At 51.5% G+C, this 16,335-nt stretch overlaps 6 protein-coding genes across 6 annotated transcripts; 3 read left to right on the plus strand and 3 right to left on the minus strand.

Moving 5' to 3' along the window:
- Positions 1-147: 147 nt before the first annotated feature.
- On the plus strand, positions 148-1,580 carry NCS57_00174400 (uncharacterized protein; the record flags this gene model as incomplete). Its single annotated transcript, XM_053051798.1, has 3 exons — positions 148-444; positions 535-753; positions 807-1,580. The coding sequence occupies 3 exons, from the start codon at positions 148-150 to the stop codon at positions 1,578-1,580; spliced, it is 1,290 nt and encodes a 429-aa protein (XP_052920313.1).
- A 391-nt stretch (positions 1,581-1,971) lies between these two features.
- Positions 1,972-4,495, minus strand: NCS57_00174500 (Zn(2)-C6 fungal-type domain-containing protein; the record flags this gene model as incomplete). The annotated part of the gene is made up of 8 exons (XM_053051799.1): positions 4,413-4,495; positions 4,216-4,338; positions 3,834-4,159; positions 3,238-3,779; positions 2,912-3,185; positions 2,688-2,863; positions 2,450-2,636; positions 1,972-2,399 (listed from the first exon to the last, which is right to left on the minus strand). Exons 1-8 carry the CDS (start codon positions 4,463-4,465, stop codon positions 1,972-1,974), a joined length of 2,109 nt encoding a protein of 702 aa, XP_052920314.1. The 5' UTR covers positions 4,466-4,495.
- Positions 4,496-5,095: 600 nt separating this feature from the next.
- On the plus strand, positions 5,096-6,016 carry NCS57_00174600 (Flavin-Reduct domain-containing protein; the record flags this gene model as incomplete). Its single annotated transcript, XM_053051800.1, has 1 exon — positions 5,096-6,016. The coding sequence occupies one exon, from the start codon at positions 5,096-5,098 to the stop codon at positions 6,014-6,016; it is 921 nt and encodes a 306-aa protein (XP_052920315.1).
- A 349-nt stretch (positions 6,017-6,365) lies between these two features.
- On the minus strand, positions 6,366-7,796 carry NCS57_00174700 (Proline dehydrogenase; the record flags this gene model as incomplete). Its single annotated transcript, XM_053051801.1, has 2 exons — positions 6,366-7,176; positions 7,225-7,796. The coding sequence occupies 2 exons, from the start codon at positions 7,794-7,796 to the stop codon at positions 6,366-6,368; spliced, it is 1,383 nt and encodes a 460-aa protein (XP_052920316.1).
- A 618-nt stretch (positions 7,797-8,414) lies between these two features.
- NCS57_00174800 (Multifunctional fusion protein) lies at positions 8,415-10,243 on the plus strand (the record flags this gene model as incomplete). The annotated part of the gene is made up of 3 exons (XM_053051802.1): positions 8,415-8,549; positions 8,604-8,711; positions 8,762-10,243. 3 exons carry the CDS (start codon positions 8,415-8,417, stop codon positions 10,241-10,243), a joined length of 1,725 nt encoding a protein of 574 aa, XP_052920317.1.
- A 4,622-nt stretch (positions 10,244-14,865) lies between these two features.
- NCS57_00174900 (Branched-chain-amino-acid aminotransferase) lies at positions 14,866-16,114 on the minus strand (the record flags this gene model as incomplete). The annotated part of the gene is made up of 2 exons (XM_053051803.1): positions 14,866-15,039; positions 15,092-16,114. The coding sequence occupies 2 exons, from the start codon at positions 16,112-16,114 to the stop codon at positions 14,866-14,868; spliced, it is 1,197 nt and encodes a 398-aa protein (XP_052920318.1).
- Positions 16,115-16,335: the final 221 nt, after the last annotated feature.

Genomic DNA, 16,335 nt, shown 5'->3' on the forward strand with positions numbered 1-16,335 from the left:
ATGACAAGGGGGCGATGACAAGGGGGGCGACGACTCAAAGGGTTAATGGAGAATATTTAAACGGTTGGATGAGCACATTGGGGTGATCATTCAGCTCTTGCATCTTCCGACTCTCTCTTCCTTCAACCTCCACAGAAGAAGTTCGACATGGGCAAGGACTACCACAAAAGAGTTTGGGACCTTGAGTCCCGACTCACCTCCATCAGAGAGGACTCCGATACTTGTTCATCCAGCAACCTGAACGATCAGTTTCTAGCTCAAAGAAACCTTGCTCGCGCCACTGGGCGTGCCATGTCGACCTTGAAGGCCCTCATTCAACATTTGGGCAGCTCTCAACCTTCGCCAATGACCGACTCAGTCCTTGAAGACATGAAGTCAGCCTGGTTCAACGTGTATTCCTGCGGTGAGGCTTGCTGCAGCTGTGCCCGAGAGCATCGAGACTCGGTAAGTGAGAGAGGCTCAATAGCCAAGACTTCTTGATCATTCTTGTTGGCATGGTGTTATCAGCCAGCTGACGCTCATTCCGCCCCTCAGTTACTCTCCCATGGAGACGACTTAAGAAAGTGGTCAAAGGAAGCGAAACTCGTCGAAGCAGAGCTACATCTGAGTCTTCGCACAGTCCAGAGTGACGTCGCATCCGAGACGACATCTCTTCAGCGGTATCACGAAGAGATGGAAGTCGCCAAGAATGCCGTAGACGAGACTAGCAGAGACAACATGGAGGTGAAGCGCAAGTGCTTTGAGGTCCACGAGGTAGGTCACTTCCATAGCTCCGGTCGCTCCCCTGCTGACGCTTCGCATCAAAGTGGACAGCAACTTTCCCAACTGCCTGGGATTTCGAACAGAAGCTCCAGATTGCCCTGCAAGCCCGTGGAAGAAGCCTCAAACAAGCCGAAGCGAACCTCGAGAAGAGTAGGACGCGAGTAAACAAGGCCGAGACCAAACTAGACGGCCACAAGACACGCGTCGAGACGCTCAGCACCCTGGCTCAGAAGGTGGCCGGGATCCAGGCCAAGGGACATGCCCTTTCACGCCGCTACAGAGCAATTGCCCAAGACGCCGTGGATACTTTGAGTACAATGAAGTCCCTCAAGGCGGCATACAGAGAGGCCGTTGATCTCGCCAACATGATGAACAGTGGAATGTTCAAGCTGGAGAGTGTCAAGTACCTCCTGGGAATTATCGATGCGGCACTAGACGACAGCACCCTTGTGGACGAACTCACCGATATGATCCACTACATGGAGTACCGTTACGATCCTTCGGGCAGAATCCACGGCATCGTAACCCCAGAGCATCCGTACGGCCTTCTCAACGGAGTGCAAAAGAAGCTGCGAAGCCAGCAGCTCCGGATCGTTTCGCCCCGCAGCTTCGGCATGTACCCGATTAAAGACATGAACACCAAGCCCCTGGCCGCTCTGCATGTCGATATGATGCGCTCCATCCTGACCACTCTTGACAGAGACGAGCATCGGCTTGTACGTGTCAGTCCCTGCAGGGTTGGCCGGGGTGAACTGACCGACATGCTCCGGTACAATATTCGCATGACGTGGGGGGACACGCTCGAAGGAGACTACTAGACTGGACTGGTCATGAGTAGCAGTTCAGTGGTATGCCGAAACAGGGTCCTCTCACTTGGATGTTGATTGAATTGGAGATTGTGGCCCGGGTAAACTAGACGGATGAATGAATCGTGGCACTAGGAATCAAGGATGCCCATTAACAATGATAGTTTGGGATTATTGCTGTTTTTTATTTACCAAGATTCTACCTCTCTTCTCGCAATCATAGAGAAGATAGTCACACAAGACACGGAAGAATGAGATGAATTGATCTGGTCATATTCTCGGTATCTTATCTCGCGCAAGGAAACCTGTACATGCTAGCCGCTAACAGCAGAGCTTTATTCTCTCGACTCAGGCTCTAGACTTTCAGTTAAATCCTTGTGGATAAACTTTTGCCAAAGATGTGCTACAACTCGGGCTGGTAAAGAAAACTATCCACATCCAGTTGCTCCGCTAGATCCAGCAACTCCCCAGGAGTCAAACCAGCCATGGCATTAGCAGCAAAAAGATCCCATCCCATTTCGTCAGGGGCGTGCGGCTGAACATGTTCAGGACCACCGTGTTCTAGTTGGGGTTCGTGCACCTCGGCAGGAGGCGGAGGACTAGCGACGTCGCTCGGTGGCGTTAGAGCAGACAGTTTCTGCTCTAGTTGTTCCAACTCAACCTTCCTGAGAGGTGCAGCCAGGCTTCCTTTGGCAATTAAAGTGTCAAGAACATATCGAACGTCATCCCGCCATGAATAGTCTGGGAGGAGTGATGGGCATATAATAGGGATGAGATGGAGAAGGAAGGCGGAGGACGAGGCGTATTCGATTTGGAAAGGCAAGAATGCCTCTGAGATATCATGTTAGAAGGGGTAATTGGATAATGTCTGGAAATCTCACCAATTAGGTCCTCATCGGCCAGGGCACGGAGTGTCTTTAGGATAGCTATGGCAGAGTCGACGCAGGATTGTATTAATGACGAGACGGGACGAGACAGGGTCAATTCCCGAGTAACTTGCGTCTTCGACTGCTCCATGTGCATGTGTAACGCGCACATTATCTGCGGTCGGGTTGTAAGTACCACACACTAGACGATAGGTCAGTAATGGGTCTGCAAAGCAGCATCCGGGTGGCTCACGTGGTGATATTGCAAAAGAAGTCTTGTCGCCGTTCTGGAAGCTTTACTGATAGAATCCCGGAAATGGTTATTAATAATGGCGTTCAAGTCTCGATTCAGCTCGGCCAGGTTTCTCAGGATGGACTGCGTATCGCTGATAAGAGTCCCATCATAATCTTTGCCAACGCCATAAACCGCTTGAACAAGTCAGTATCTAGAACGAAAAATTAGACGCGGAGACATACTTCCGAGGATTCTCGCTATTAAACGGGCTAATTGAACGTGAAGCGTAAGACTAAGCGCGTTCAAGGAGTTGTCCGCCTGGGACGGTAGCTTGTTGGTAATATCCTCGTCACGAATGGAGCTCGTCGCGCCGATGAGGGCAGCAAACTCCTGGTCTAGCATGTAGACGACCCAAAAGATCTTGTGGCAGCGCTTGGAGTGTTGAGCGCCAACAGCCTCTTCCGGCATATGCCTGTGGAAGCCAGATAGCACGCAGATGCGGAGGGCATGTCCTATCTAAGAGTTTGTTAGTAGTAATCCCCAAGACCCCAAAGAAGAGTGTCCGTACATGCTGAAAGGCAGCTACCCTCATATCAATGGATTGAAAGTAGATAGCCGCCAGGGTAAGCGCCTGGGCGGACAGCACTGGATCCAGAGCAATACCCGCCAGCTCAGGCATCAATTGCATGGCTCTGGCGGCATATTGGTATCCAGGTGGGCTTCCGTCGGGGCTCCTCCCACTCAGGAAGGCTTTTCCAAATGCCAGCATCAGCAAGTACTGAGCATACCACAGCTTACATGATGACGCTTTGGCTGAGGCATCCTCGTAGAGCTCCCTGATGTGACGGATAAATTCGGTCTCATCGATGAGACACGCAAATGGACCTAGGTAGAACCTTGCTGTTTGTATGAGAAAGAGGGCATAATCAGAAGGGGGAAGGTTGGACACGTCTGGCGGCTCATCAGGCATCAGAGGCTTCCACTGTAGACGGAATGCCACTCCGTCAAGATGCCAAGGAAAAGACTCATTGTTGGCTTCTGGAAGATTTTTGCCAAGAAGGGCCAAGACTCGTCTACAAAACGCCCAGGATGATGCCGGGCCCATGTACCCTGGGATGTATCGTCAGTGTACAGCCCACTTGGAGGAGAGGGGATCGGCATTACAGTATCGTCCAAGTGCTCGTCCAAACACATAGTCATTATCGACGAGAGGGTTCTGCCGGAAAGCTGGCTCGAGCACCTCATTACCCGATAGAGAGCCCGGCTCTTGGTCGTCTTCATCATGTTCGGCTTCAGGAGTCCCAAGAGTGAGACCCTCCTCCGGTTCCACCTGACCGGACACGACGGACCCGTCTGGTGGAACCACAGTCAAGGACCCATAATCGGAGACGGATGAGTGTCTAGGGCGGGGCCGGAAGTGACCGGCGTTGTCACGGAGGGAGCCGGGGGTCGGGAGTGCCTCTTGGCGGCTCTCCAAGGCACGGAGATAACTGCGGTGGAATGAGACAACAAGGCCAGGCAGTCACGCGTCATGTAAGCAACTCACCTCTCAGGAACCGAAACCTTCTTCTCTTCGGCTTCGTATATGCATGTTTCGTTCTTGCGGCCACACCTTGCGCAAGGTTGAGCGCCGGAGCACTTGACCTTCATGGAGCGACATCGCTTGCATCTTGAGAGCGGGTGAGTTTGTCAGCTCGGTTGGAAGCGGAAAACGTCATGTGGAGAAGGAAGGAAACAACATACGCTTTCGGACACTTCTTCACTATTCTGAACTGATGCTGAGGATTATTCGGCATTGCAACGAAACGAACGGGGGCGTGATGATTCGACGGGGCTTGGTGTGGACTCTGGATGGGAAAGTCGGGGGAGGCTTCCGACTTATGTCCTTCGCACCTGCCTCGACCCCGACTTTCCTTATCTGGCAAGGTTAGGCCAGGCTTATCAACGGTCTTGGCAGGGCGCGTTATCGGAACCAGATTTGTCAACGTCGGCGCGTCGTTCCGACATTTAACGCCGCTGATAGCCTTCATTGGGGTTTTAGTACCCGCCATATAGCCGTTTTGAGTCATGTCGGTATATCAGTGCCGATCTCGCCCACAATCTTCGTCTCGCTCACAAAAGCTATCACCAGCCCGCGAAGAGTTACCAGTTCAGGGGTCGTCCAATTATTGGCTGAATTCTGGTCTCACATATCGAACTTGTTTTGGGGGCTTGCAGTAGAATCTGCACAAGTTGCCATCGACAGTCCCGATTCAGTCAATCATCTGACCACACCTACCATGCTGTCCCGGGCCTGCACATCCCGCTTCATCCTTGCACGGTAAGACATACCCTTCCAAATTTGATCATGTGGTTTGCAGCAGTGTTGACTCCCATCCAGTTCACTGCACGTGCGGCCGTTCAGGCTGTCACCTCCGGCAGTCAGGATGAACTCTTCTGCCGCTGCCGCTGCAGCCAAGCCTGCCTTCTCGGCCGTGCAGCAGGTCACCAACTTTGAAGAGATGATAGCCAATCGTCCCGACTTTGACCATTCGGGCGAGCCCATCGAGATCACAAAGTCTCCCGATCCATCCTGGACATTTGGGGAGGGTGTCCGCACCGGCCCTCCCCCTTCTCCTCAGGAGAAGATCCACCAAGAGATCGACCCCTACTCCCCGGATCGATCTGTCTCACAAAATTACCGTCTCCTAATTTCCGGCATTGCCCCTCGCCCCATTGGTTTCATCAGTACCCTTTCGGCAGATGGCAAGACTAAGAACCTCGCCCCGTTCAGCTACTTTCAGCTAGTCGATCATGATCCCCCCATGTTCATCGTTAGCTTCTCCTCTCGCTTTGGTCCCGTCAAGGACACTTACCGGAACCTGAAAGAGACCGGAGAGTGTGTCATAAACACTGTCTCCGAGAACATGATTGAGGCTGTCAGTGCTTCGTCCATTGATGCTCCCTATGGCCTTTCGGAATGGGATGTCACTGGCTTGACAGAGGCCCAAACAACCACAGTCAAGCCATCACGTGTCAAGGAGTCCGTGCTGTCTATTGAGGGCAAGCTTGTTGACATTAAGGAGTTTGACGGCCACAAGCCGGGCATGAGCAGTGCCGCCATCTGTCTTATCAAGGCCACCCGCTTCTGGGTACAGGAAGACGCAGCCAACGAAGACTTTAGCCATATCGAGCTGGACAAGCTACGCCCCATTGCGCAGCTCGGTGGCATGTCTTATGGACGAATCTCATCGACATTTGAGCTGCCCCGATCAAGGTGGACAGACGAGCAGCCGAGGAGTGAGCTCCTAACCACTCTAGAAGAGACTCAAAAAAGGAGTCAAGATGAGAAGAAGGATGAAATGTAAGATACTAGTATAATAAACTGTCAGAGTCCGCAAATCTCCTCTTAAAGCGCTTTCCAAGATGCTATTCATTTCTCAAAGCTGGTGAACCTGCACGACGGTCATCTCATCGTCAAATTGTAAGGTCAGGTTTGTTACACAATGACGCTGAGGAGTAGATTTCTTTTGTACCAGACAGTATGTTTTCATGAAAGTGGAAGCCGATCTCTCAAGAGATCATCCCTCTTGGTGACTTACAAATGGACGTTCTGTACCAAGAACGCCCCTGAAATGAGCAGACAGCTGTCACCAAATTATCAAAGCCCAAGATTCAAAATTTTACCAGTAAATTTATTCTTTATTCTACCATATCTTAACCGAATACCCTACGGCGGAGCTCCTTTCTCATCGCCTCAGCCATATGCTGCGTCCTCTCCACAGCACCCCGATTCTCAACCGCCCGTCGGTACAGGTATCCGATGCATTCCTGCACCGACCCCCAGGGTAGGCACTTGAAGATCCGCGGCGTCTCCGCCGTCACCTTGCCCTGGCTCGCCGCCTGCTCGTAGTCTTGGAGAAGTTTGCAGCTGAGCTCGTCTGCCATGCCCATGATCTGGGCGCACTTCATTGGCACGGTGGGTTGGCCGGATGCGACGCGTTGACGGTGTGTTTGGAGGGCCTTTTGGGCGCTTTCGGCGTTGTGGGTTGCTAGCACCAAAGCGGCGTCGGGAAATTTGAGGTTGGCGGCGTTTTTAGGAACTCTTCGGGAGATGAACATATCAGCAATGTCATCGTATGAGCGATCCGTGTCCTCTTTTGTGTCGTGGATCAAGGATCGGACCTCGTTCTCGATGTAAGCACCGCGGACCAACTTGATGCCAACTGTCCAGCCTTCTTGAGCAGCCAGGGTGATGTGCTTCTCGGCGTTTGCCCTGGCGCCCTTGAGATATGCTTGGATTGTGTTGTAGACCAATGCGTTGCCGTCTCGGTTGTGCTCCCGCATCAAGACAATGGTCCAGTCGTCTAGTGTGTTCTGCAGAACTTGCTGTTCCGCGTCGATCCAGAGCTGGCATCCCCTCTTCCTCGTCTCGTTGCAAATCTCGTTGAGTGCATCGTGCAGGTACTTGGGCATGGGCTTGCCAGCCTGCATGGCATCTACAGCGATGGGACCAGCGCCAGTGACCCTTGAAAAAGTCAGCTCAGATTCGTGTTGTAGATATGGGTGTACTTACTTGATGGCGAGAAGGTCGCCAGCTTCAATCATGTTAAGCGTTTCAATGTTTCCCTTCTTCCACTCATCAATCACCCTGTAATACTCAGCGGGGTACTCGTTCACCCCAGTCTGGGAAGCCTCGGCGTTGGTATCCAAGACGATTTCCTTGGAGTATCCGAGAATGATGCCATGATAGCCCAGGTTCTTGATGTATTTGACGGTATTGGAAACTTCAGGAATGCTGTTGCCAGCACAAAAGTGATCGTAAATGGTCCATTGGAGTACCCTGTTGAGGAGGGGGTTCTTATCAGGGTTCAGAATGGCGGAGTTCGTCTGTGTGATCAAGGCGAGAAAGGCGAGGGAGGGTTTGAGTAGCCAACTTGTCGCCATAACAGTAGTCAAGGCAACAGAGCGAAGTAGTACTCCTGTAGGGAGCTTGGAGAGAGCTGAAGGCTCCTCTGCGGAAGCCGGAGCTGACTTGATGGATGGCTTGATCGCCGCATCAGTGAGGGGGCGTCTGGGCCGATAAAGGAAGCGAGATGATAGTGGCAGCAATTGCCTGCGGCTGTACACGGCACTTCTAGAAAACATGATCGACTTATCGAGATAGATTCAATGACCTTGAGTCGAGTGACACACTTCCTGCTTTAAGACTTCATTCGCACCAATATATCCATGACACTATTGCCATTCCACCCGCACCAATGCGGCCCTCTCCGTCCAACCTCCTCACGAAACTCTCCTCCCTCCATCAAACATCCCGCGAATAGACGAAGCCGGGATGATTTCCCGACGTTCCTATCTCGGAGCGAACCTGGCCTAGAACCACCTTAGTCCCCCAGTGTGGCTGGATGCGGGGGTGGGCAACAACAGGAGGGTGGTCACGGGGTCTACGTGATCATGCATCCACGGTGATCTATCAAAGGAGATAAGCGACGAAACCTCTGCAGGCCAATCGGTCCAAGAAAAAGAAACGAGTAGACTTCTTCATCTAATAGGCTAGCGTCGGTGTCATTACTTTGGTCTGTTGAGTTGTCGGCGATGACCGCCGGGTTGGTGTATATCGTCGGGATGGCCTTCCGACACTCTTGCTAAACTCAATGATAAGAAGTGACGAGTAATCTTGCCAGATCTGTTGGAAAACGAACCATAGATCTCAATACCAGCACTTTTTCTATCTTTGTTTGGACTCTTGAGAAATCATCCAATATGCAGAGATCTTTGTTGGCTCAACGACAGCCCCTGGCTGGCCTGCGTGCTGCTCGTCGATGCACTGCTACCACACTCTCGATCAAGAGATCTCTGAGTCTTTGGAGCCCTCCCAAGTTTGAGAATGAGAAGATGGTATGAACTTCTCTTGTGTGGTTTCATTGGCCTCTCAGCTAATATCAATCTCAGTTCAACTATGCTAAGGGCTCCCCTGAGAGAGCGGAACTCACCGAGAGCATCAAGAAGCTCAAGAGCAAGTTCCCCGTCAATATTCCCATTCAGATCAGCGGTGCAACAGTAAGTTTCAATTACAACTGTCCTATGATCAAATTTCTAAACGATTTCAGGTTGCAAGCAACAAGACTCTCAAGCAAAAGAACCCCTGCAACCACCAGGAGGTTGTTGCAGAGTATGGAGCCGCCACCCCTGACCAGGTCAACGCCGCTATCGATGCCGCGCTGAAGGCGAAGCCCGCCTGGGAGGCTCTTCCCTTTGAGGATCGAGCTGCTATTTTCCTCCGTGCTTCTGAGCTGGTGACTGGCAAGTATCGCTCTGACATCGTTGCCGCTACTATGCTCGGCATGGGCAAGAACATCTGGCAGGCTGAGATCGATGCCCCAGCTGAGACAGCAGACTTTTTCCGTCATTACATCAGCGAGGCGTGGAAGTTGTATGCTCAGCAGCCCACGGTTCAAACTCCCGGTGTGTGGAACAAGATGGAGTACCGACCCCTGGAGGGCTTCGTTTACGCCATTTCTCCTTTCAACTTTACAGCTCTTGGTGCTACTCTTGTCGGACCAGCAGCTCTTCTGGGCAACGTGGTTGTGTGGAAGCCCTCTGATTCTGCTCTCCACGCTAGTTGGCTTCTGCATCAGATCCTTCTGGAAGCTGGTCTTCCTAAGGACGTTATCCAGTTCCTTCCTGGTAACCCTGAGGAAGTTACCGACGCCGTATTGAAACGACCTGAGTTTGGTGCTCTTACCTTCATTGGTTCGACAAAGGTTTTCAAGGGTCTACAGAAGAAGATTGGCAACGGAATTGGCGATGAGATCTACAACTCATATCCTCGCGTTGTCGGAGAGACGGGTGGAAAGAACTGGGGAATTGTTCACCCATCTGCTGATATCAAGAGCGCTGCTCTCAACACTGTTCGCGCGGCCTTTGAATACCAAGGCCAGAAGTGCTCGGCCAACTCGCGAGTTTACGTTGCTGAGTCAGTCTGGCCCGAATTCAAGAAGCACCTCCAGGAGCAAGTCTCCGCCCTGAAGATTGGGGACGTCGAGCAATTCGAAAACTTCATTAACCCTGTCATCCACGAGGCTTCTTTTGACAAGCTGAGCAAGGTTATCGAGGACGCTAAGGACGACCCTGAGCTCGAGCTCATCGTTGGTGGCAAGGCCTCCAAGGAAAAGGGCTACTACGTCCACCCAACCATTTACCAAACTACCAACCCTCGCCACAACATCATGAGCCAGGAGCTCTTCGGCCCCATCCTTGGAGTTTACGTCTTCCCTGACAACGCCTGGGAGGAGACCCTCAAGACTGTTGACACCACATCCCGATATGCCCTCACTGGCAGCATCTTCGCCCTAGACCCCTATGTCCTTCGCAAGGCCCAGGACACCCTGAAGCACGCCGCTGGCATGCTCTACCTCAACACCAAGTGCACTGGCGCCGTGGTGGCGCAACAGCCCTTCGGTGGTTCTCGTGACTCGGGTACCAACGACAAGACTGGTACGATGGCTCACTTGCAGCGCTTTGTTAGCGCGAGGACCATCAAGGAGGAGTTTGTGCCGCTTGAGAAGGTCACATATCCTTCCAACGAGTAAAAAATGAATTTTAGCATAGCCAAAATAAATATTTGTACTTCATATTTCTCCCATGAGGTGTTGAAAATATATGACACGCCGACAATTGAAGTCGAGCTGAACAAGTCAGCTCAGACCACAACCTCGTTGAAAGCCTTATGGCGACGTTTAAGAGCCGAAGGAAGGAAAAAGAGATCAAGCAGCTCGAAATGCGGTTCAAAAACCTCCAAGAGGAGCTAAAAATCTGCATTTCTCTCATTGTCGGGTAGGAGTATTACTCTAGTGTGACTGCGCAGTAGTGCTAACAGTGCTGGTAGGTCTCGGCAGTCTAAAACGTTGTCCAGCCTAGGAGACGTGGATATTCAACTAAAAGCGCTACAGAATTACGTCGGAGAGATTGTAGCCAGACAAGATGATGCAGCACACGAATCTCGCAAGATTCAAGATGGGATCAACCTAGGAAATCTCGTCCTCAAAAATATGAGCACTCTACAATCCCAGCTCAGAATACTAGACAGCCTGCGGCAATCGGCGAAAGAAATCCGCTACAGGAATGTGCTCGAGGCCTACCCCGGTACCTTTCAATGGATGCTGGATCCCAAAACAGCTGGTTTTTACCAGTGGTTGACAAGCATGAACGGCTTATTTTGGGTGGCGGCAAGCCTGGATCTGGAAAAACAACCTTGATGAAATTTCTCTCCAGTCATCCTTTGACAAGGGAAGCTCTACAACAATGGGCAGGCGGAAATTCTTGCATTGTGGTCGACCACTTCTTTGGTGCGACTGGTGGTGAGACTCAGCAGTCCCTGGATGGGCTCTTGGTGTCACTACTGGAAAGAGTCATCGTCGAAGTCCCTCGACTAACTCATATCATCTGCCCCCGCCGCTGGGAGAGGCCATCGTTACAGGGTTGGCCATGGTCTCGATCGGAACTTCTTGAGTGTGTTCGAGCACTGGCAAGCCAGACGTCAGTTCCGACAAATATTTGCCTCTTTGTCGATGCCCTGGACGAGTTTGAAGGAGATTTGGACCAAATGCTTTGCCTGTTGAAGCTCTTGGTTGCGTCTCCAACAATAAAAATCCGCGTCTCGAGCCGGGAATGGCTGAGCTTCAAGCAGTTCTTCCTCAAATGGAAGCCAGGGGAGAGGCGAGGACTCCAACTTCAGCACCACACCGAAGGGGACATCAAACGTTATGTTCAACAACGACTCCAGCGCCCTGGCTACCTTGACAGTACACAGGGAAGTATCAGCTGTCTCATTAAGAGCCTTACCACCCATCTCGTCGACCAAGTCATCTCCAAGGCGAATGGAGTGTTCCTTTGGGTCTGTCTAGTGTGCGATCAACTAGCCAGAGGGGCAGCAAACCAGGACTCGGCCTCCATGCTCCAAAGCAGGCTCGAAGCACTCCCCTTGACCTTGGAGAAGTATTTCCTCGAAACACTTCAACGGCTCGATCGCACTTATTGTCAAGAATGCGCAAGAATATTGCTCATGATGCTAGCCGCCCGGCGACCCCTTGAACTACTCGAGCTTCAAATCTTAGAGGGGATAGATCAGATTCAGATTAAGAACTTAGTGGTACAAACAGTCTTTCCGAAAGACTCGACCCAACTAAGGATACAAGAGGTTCTTTGAACTCAACTTCAGGCTTACGCAGTGGACATGATAGACGTCCTCCCCCTCAATCCCCATCAACCTGGGCGTCTTCACGTAGTTTTCTCCCACAGCACTGTTAGGAGCTTTCTCTGCAGTTTCAATGGTCAGGATATTCTACGAAAGAATGCAGGAGAGGACTTCAGCGTGCATAGATGCTTATGTACAAGTTTCCTCCTGCGTATGAAACAGCTGCCTCGGCTAGAAGACGCAAGTTCGGAGCGCTGGCCACGAACAAAGACTCTGCGCGACATCTTTCTCTCATATCTCGAGAGCTTTGCCTACCACATGCGTCTTCTTGAGACTGAGTTGGGAGATGCGGATGAGGACTTGATGGAGTTCTTGGATGACATTTTCCTGGACCAGTCGTTAGAAGCTTATCATTCCTGGCTATGTTGCCTTGAGTATTCGTTTTGTAATCGCCTCCTTCGAAGTCGTTACACACGTGGCTCGGTAGTGGCCTCGTGCCGTTCAATACGGCCTCCATTACTTTGTCAGGCGTCAGTTGGATCGAGACACCAGTCTGGTCAGGGGCCGAGAATTGATGTATCCTCTTCTTCGATATGCCCTCTGCCCAGTGTTATCACCTCGGACTGGTAGGGTTCTCTCAGCATCAATGGTCAGCCTTCTGCTTGCTAGAGGGGCTTTTCCCATGCAAAGGTATCTCGGCATGACCGCTTGTTCAGAATTCGCCAAGGCCGTTTCGGATCCCACTCTATTTCTAGGGAGTCACGAATCGCGCAATGCTGAGAGAAGAGAACTCATGGCCATTTTTCGCTCGCTTCTTGAGGCGGGAGTACCAGCATCTACCGAGTTAGGACTTAGAACCTCACCACACGGGGATCTTCAGGTCCAGCTAGTTAATACCATACCCGTCGAATGGCTACATATGAGGGCACCAGTGGGCCTGCGTCCAGCACAACTGGAGTGCCAGGCCCTCAGGCTGCCTACGCAAACATTCTGGTACTCGATTTTGAACCTTGCTCGCTCCACCAGAATCATTGTCTGGGTCGGCTACAAACTTTGGATGAGATGGGTCTACGATGCCATCCAACCCCATACACTCCTCGATGTGATGACCATTCTCATTTGCCTAGCACCTAACGCAGTGCTTGTTGCAGTCTTGGCTGGCCGAGAGGAATTTCTCTTCTGGCTTTGATTTTCATCCAGGATCGCCCATCTCACGGCCGTCTTTCGCTGCGTGAGTTATCATATGTGGGAAAAGAAGGGAACAGCAGGAGAAATTCGACCGCCCTGGGAGCTCCTTCAACACATTCTAGTCCGTACAAGGAGGCATTTCAGACTACGACAAGCTCTTTTCATTGATGGCGAAGATGTCGAGGGCATCGTACGACGCCGAGTCGTACCGAGACGGGTCTATGCCGACAGTCTCTCTGGGAGTAGCGACATGGTATGGGCTGCGCTCATTTCTTTTTTGAGGGGTGCTTTTGGAGGATCGTTCGCTTTCCGCAGGGGGTACATTGCCTCCCTCTGTGTTTGCCTCGTACTGGTCAGCGTTGTCTTCTCATGTGTTGTCGACCCGGCTTATCGTCCCTCACTAAAGTACTGGCTTGCTCTGAGGGAGACGCTATGTTTTAGTTATTAGGGATATTCTTTTATCTCTTGACTTTTCTCCTTCCTTCTCCCTTGACTGTTTTATTCTCTGTTTTCTATGCATCCAATCCGTCTTCCCTAATCACACGCTTTATCCTACCCTCTAGCCCCTGAACAGAGGCCCAAGTCCCACCAGGCTTGAGTGAGCCTTGAGGCATCCAACTTTCTGAACCTATCAGCCAGAGGTCCTTCAGTACAACAAAATAACCTTAAACGTTTAATCCGGTATTCGGAGTTGTCCTGGGTGATCTGTGCGAGCTAAAAGAAAACCACAGTTTTATTACACTTGGGTACCCCACTCAGCGGTGACAACTCACCACAACTCTACGCAACTCAAGACAACTTGATTTAACCAAAAAGATAAATAGAGACCCGGGGATGGCCAAAAAGAAGAGTCTATGGGGTGAACCGGGATCGAACCGGTGACCTTCAGATCACAACCAAGTTGCTAGAATGAAGTTATAACTTCAGTCTGACGCGCTCCCAACTACGCCACCGCCCCTGTGACTTGATTACTTAATCATGAAGCCATCCGCTTCATATTCCAGCGCAACCATACAGAAGCTGAAGACAAGAGTCACAACTAGCAAAAAGAGGAAGTTGACTGAGTCAACTAGCTAATACGCTGGGGTGGACCGGGATCGAACCGGTGACCTTCAGATTAACGGGTGATTGAAGTTTTGACTTCAGTCTGACGCGCTCCCAACTACGCCACCGCCCCGAGGGATTTGATGGAGGCGACGGCTTCCTATTCCGTCTCAGTTGAGGGGGACGGGGTGGAGATCGTTAAGCGAACAAAAAGGACTCATCCTCGGCAAAAAGGAATCGTCCTAGGACAGTTGTGGGGTGAACCGGGATCGAACCGGTGACCTTCAGATATTAATGATTGAAGTTGTAGCTTCAGTCTGACGCGCTCCCAACTACGCCACCGCCCCATTGGATGGGTGACGGACGTCTCTATCGTGCCCCAACTCGAGGGGAGGGCAGTGTCACGAGTTCAACAGTGGGATAGGCAGTTGCTGAGTTGAGGGTAGGTAAGTCTAGTTGTCTCAGTAAGTTATGCTGCCAAAGCTCGGGTTGCCTTCCAGTTGCAACCTGAAGCATGTTGACTCAATTGCTTCAGCCAAGACAACGTGTCTCAGACCACATGTGAGACATGACTACACAAAACACATGGACTTGAAGATGTGTGATCTTGACATACAGATTCACCGCTTTGGAACTGATCAATCAATATGTCTAGGAAAGGAGATTATCCTGGCAGCTCAACAACTCTGTTGAGATGCCCAACGCGTAAGTCAGAAAATACCCCTGCTCTCACAGGCAACTCTTTCAACTTTCTCTTGCTAACCTATAGCGCTATATATACTGCGGCTACTGAGTCTCCTTCACAACCTTGGTCCAGTCGGAGAACGCATAGCGGCCATAGACTATATCACTAAGCCAACCTTTAATAAGTGCAGCGTAATGCCCAGAGTCACCCTTCTCACGAGGAATGACAATATCCTCATCGCGATGGCGAATGTGTCTGACTGGGGCGATAAAGTACTAACCACGACGTTAGAATTTCCTTGATTTCCACGAAGAGACAATTACTCACTGCGGTGCCTGAAGCAAAGGCTTCTACCAACCGGCCTTCGGCAACGGCCTCACGGATCTCGTTGATCGAAAAGTCTCTCTCGACTACTGTAAGTGACTCCAAAGTCGTACCATCGACTGACCAGCTCTGAGGCTCATCTCGTCGGGCATGTACCAGCTCAATAATACTTCTCCGAGTGATGCCTTCCAAGATAGTCTTGCTCTCCAAGCCTGCTGTTACCAACTCAAGGCCACCTTGCCTTGTTCTCCAAATGACAAAGAAATTGCTCGCGCCAGCCTCTGTGGCATACTGCTCGTCACCGAATAGCCACAGGACCTGGTCGAACCCTTGAGCAATTGCGCCCGCATGGGCAGACAAGGTGGGTCCATAGTTGGCGCTCAACTTTGCGTTTCCGAACCCTCCTGGCCACGCTCGGATGGTGTTAGTAGGAGATGTAACCAGATTCATGCCACCATTGGTGGAGAAGCCAGGAGCGAGCGTGGCGATAAGATAGAGCGAGGACTGACGAGGCTTCTGAAGGCCAAGCCCAGGCGTAGTCCCGATGTGAGTTGGCCGCAGGTATAGCGTCTGCCCTACCCGATCCTTGGGCAACCAACGCTCAGCTTCCAGGGCAACAAAGCTGTGGACAAGTTCTTCCAGGGTCTCAGGGTCAAATTGCGGGAGACCCACGCGAAGTGAAGACTTAAGCATCCGTTCACAGTTGAGCTTGAGACGGAAGAGTCGCAGCTGGCCATCATAGCCGCGGTAGGCTTTGACGCCTTCGAAGCACCCGGTGGCGTACTGGAGAACGTTGGCGCTCGGTAAGAGAGATAAAGGTCCAAATGGCTGAATCACAGGGTTCTCCCACCCCGTGGCCTCATCCCAGTTGCAGATGAGCATGTGATCGGTGCAGCCAGAATTGGGCACTTCTGTTGGGCCCTGGGGCGAAATGAGATTGTAGACCAGTTTGGAGGCATCGAGTCCGGCTTTGGGAGCTGACGTAGCAGGGCTAGAGCCAGCATCCCTTGCGTCAGAGGCGGCCATGTTGGGATTGATTTATAGGGTCTTTGTAGTTGATGTTTCTAGGTGCCCTGAGCCGAAAATCCTCCAACAATGAGGTTTTGGCCAATTCCTTTATATAAGCAGTGACACCAGATTCCACTCTCTGACAGATAGAAGCCGGCTTCGGCACCCTGCATGCCGTCTTGTCAATAACTCCCTTGTACCATCTGCAACAACGAACCGGAGCAACCGGCCGTAAGGAG

Source organism: Fusarium keratoplasticum, chromosome 1, assembly GCF_025433545.1.
Source record: "Fusarium keratoplasticum isolate Fu6.1 chromosome 1, whole genome shotgun sequence".
NCBI classification, from domain to species: Eukaryota; Fungi; Ascomycota; class Sordariomycetes; order Hypocreales; family Nectriaceae; genus Fusarium; species Fusarium keratoplasticum.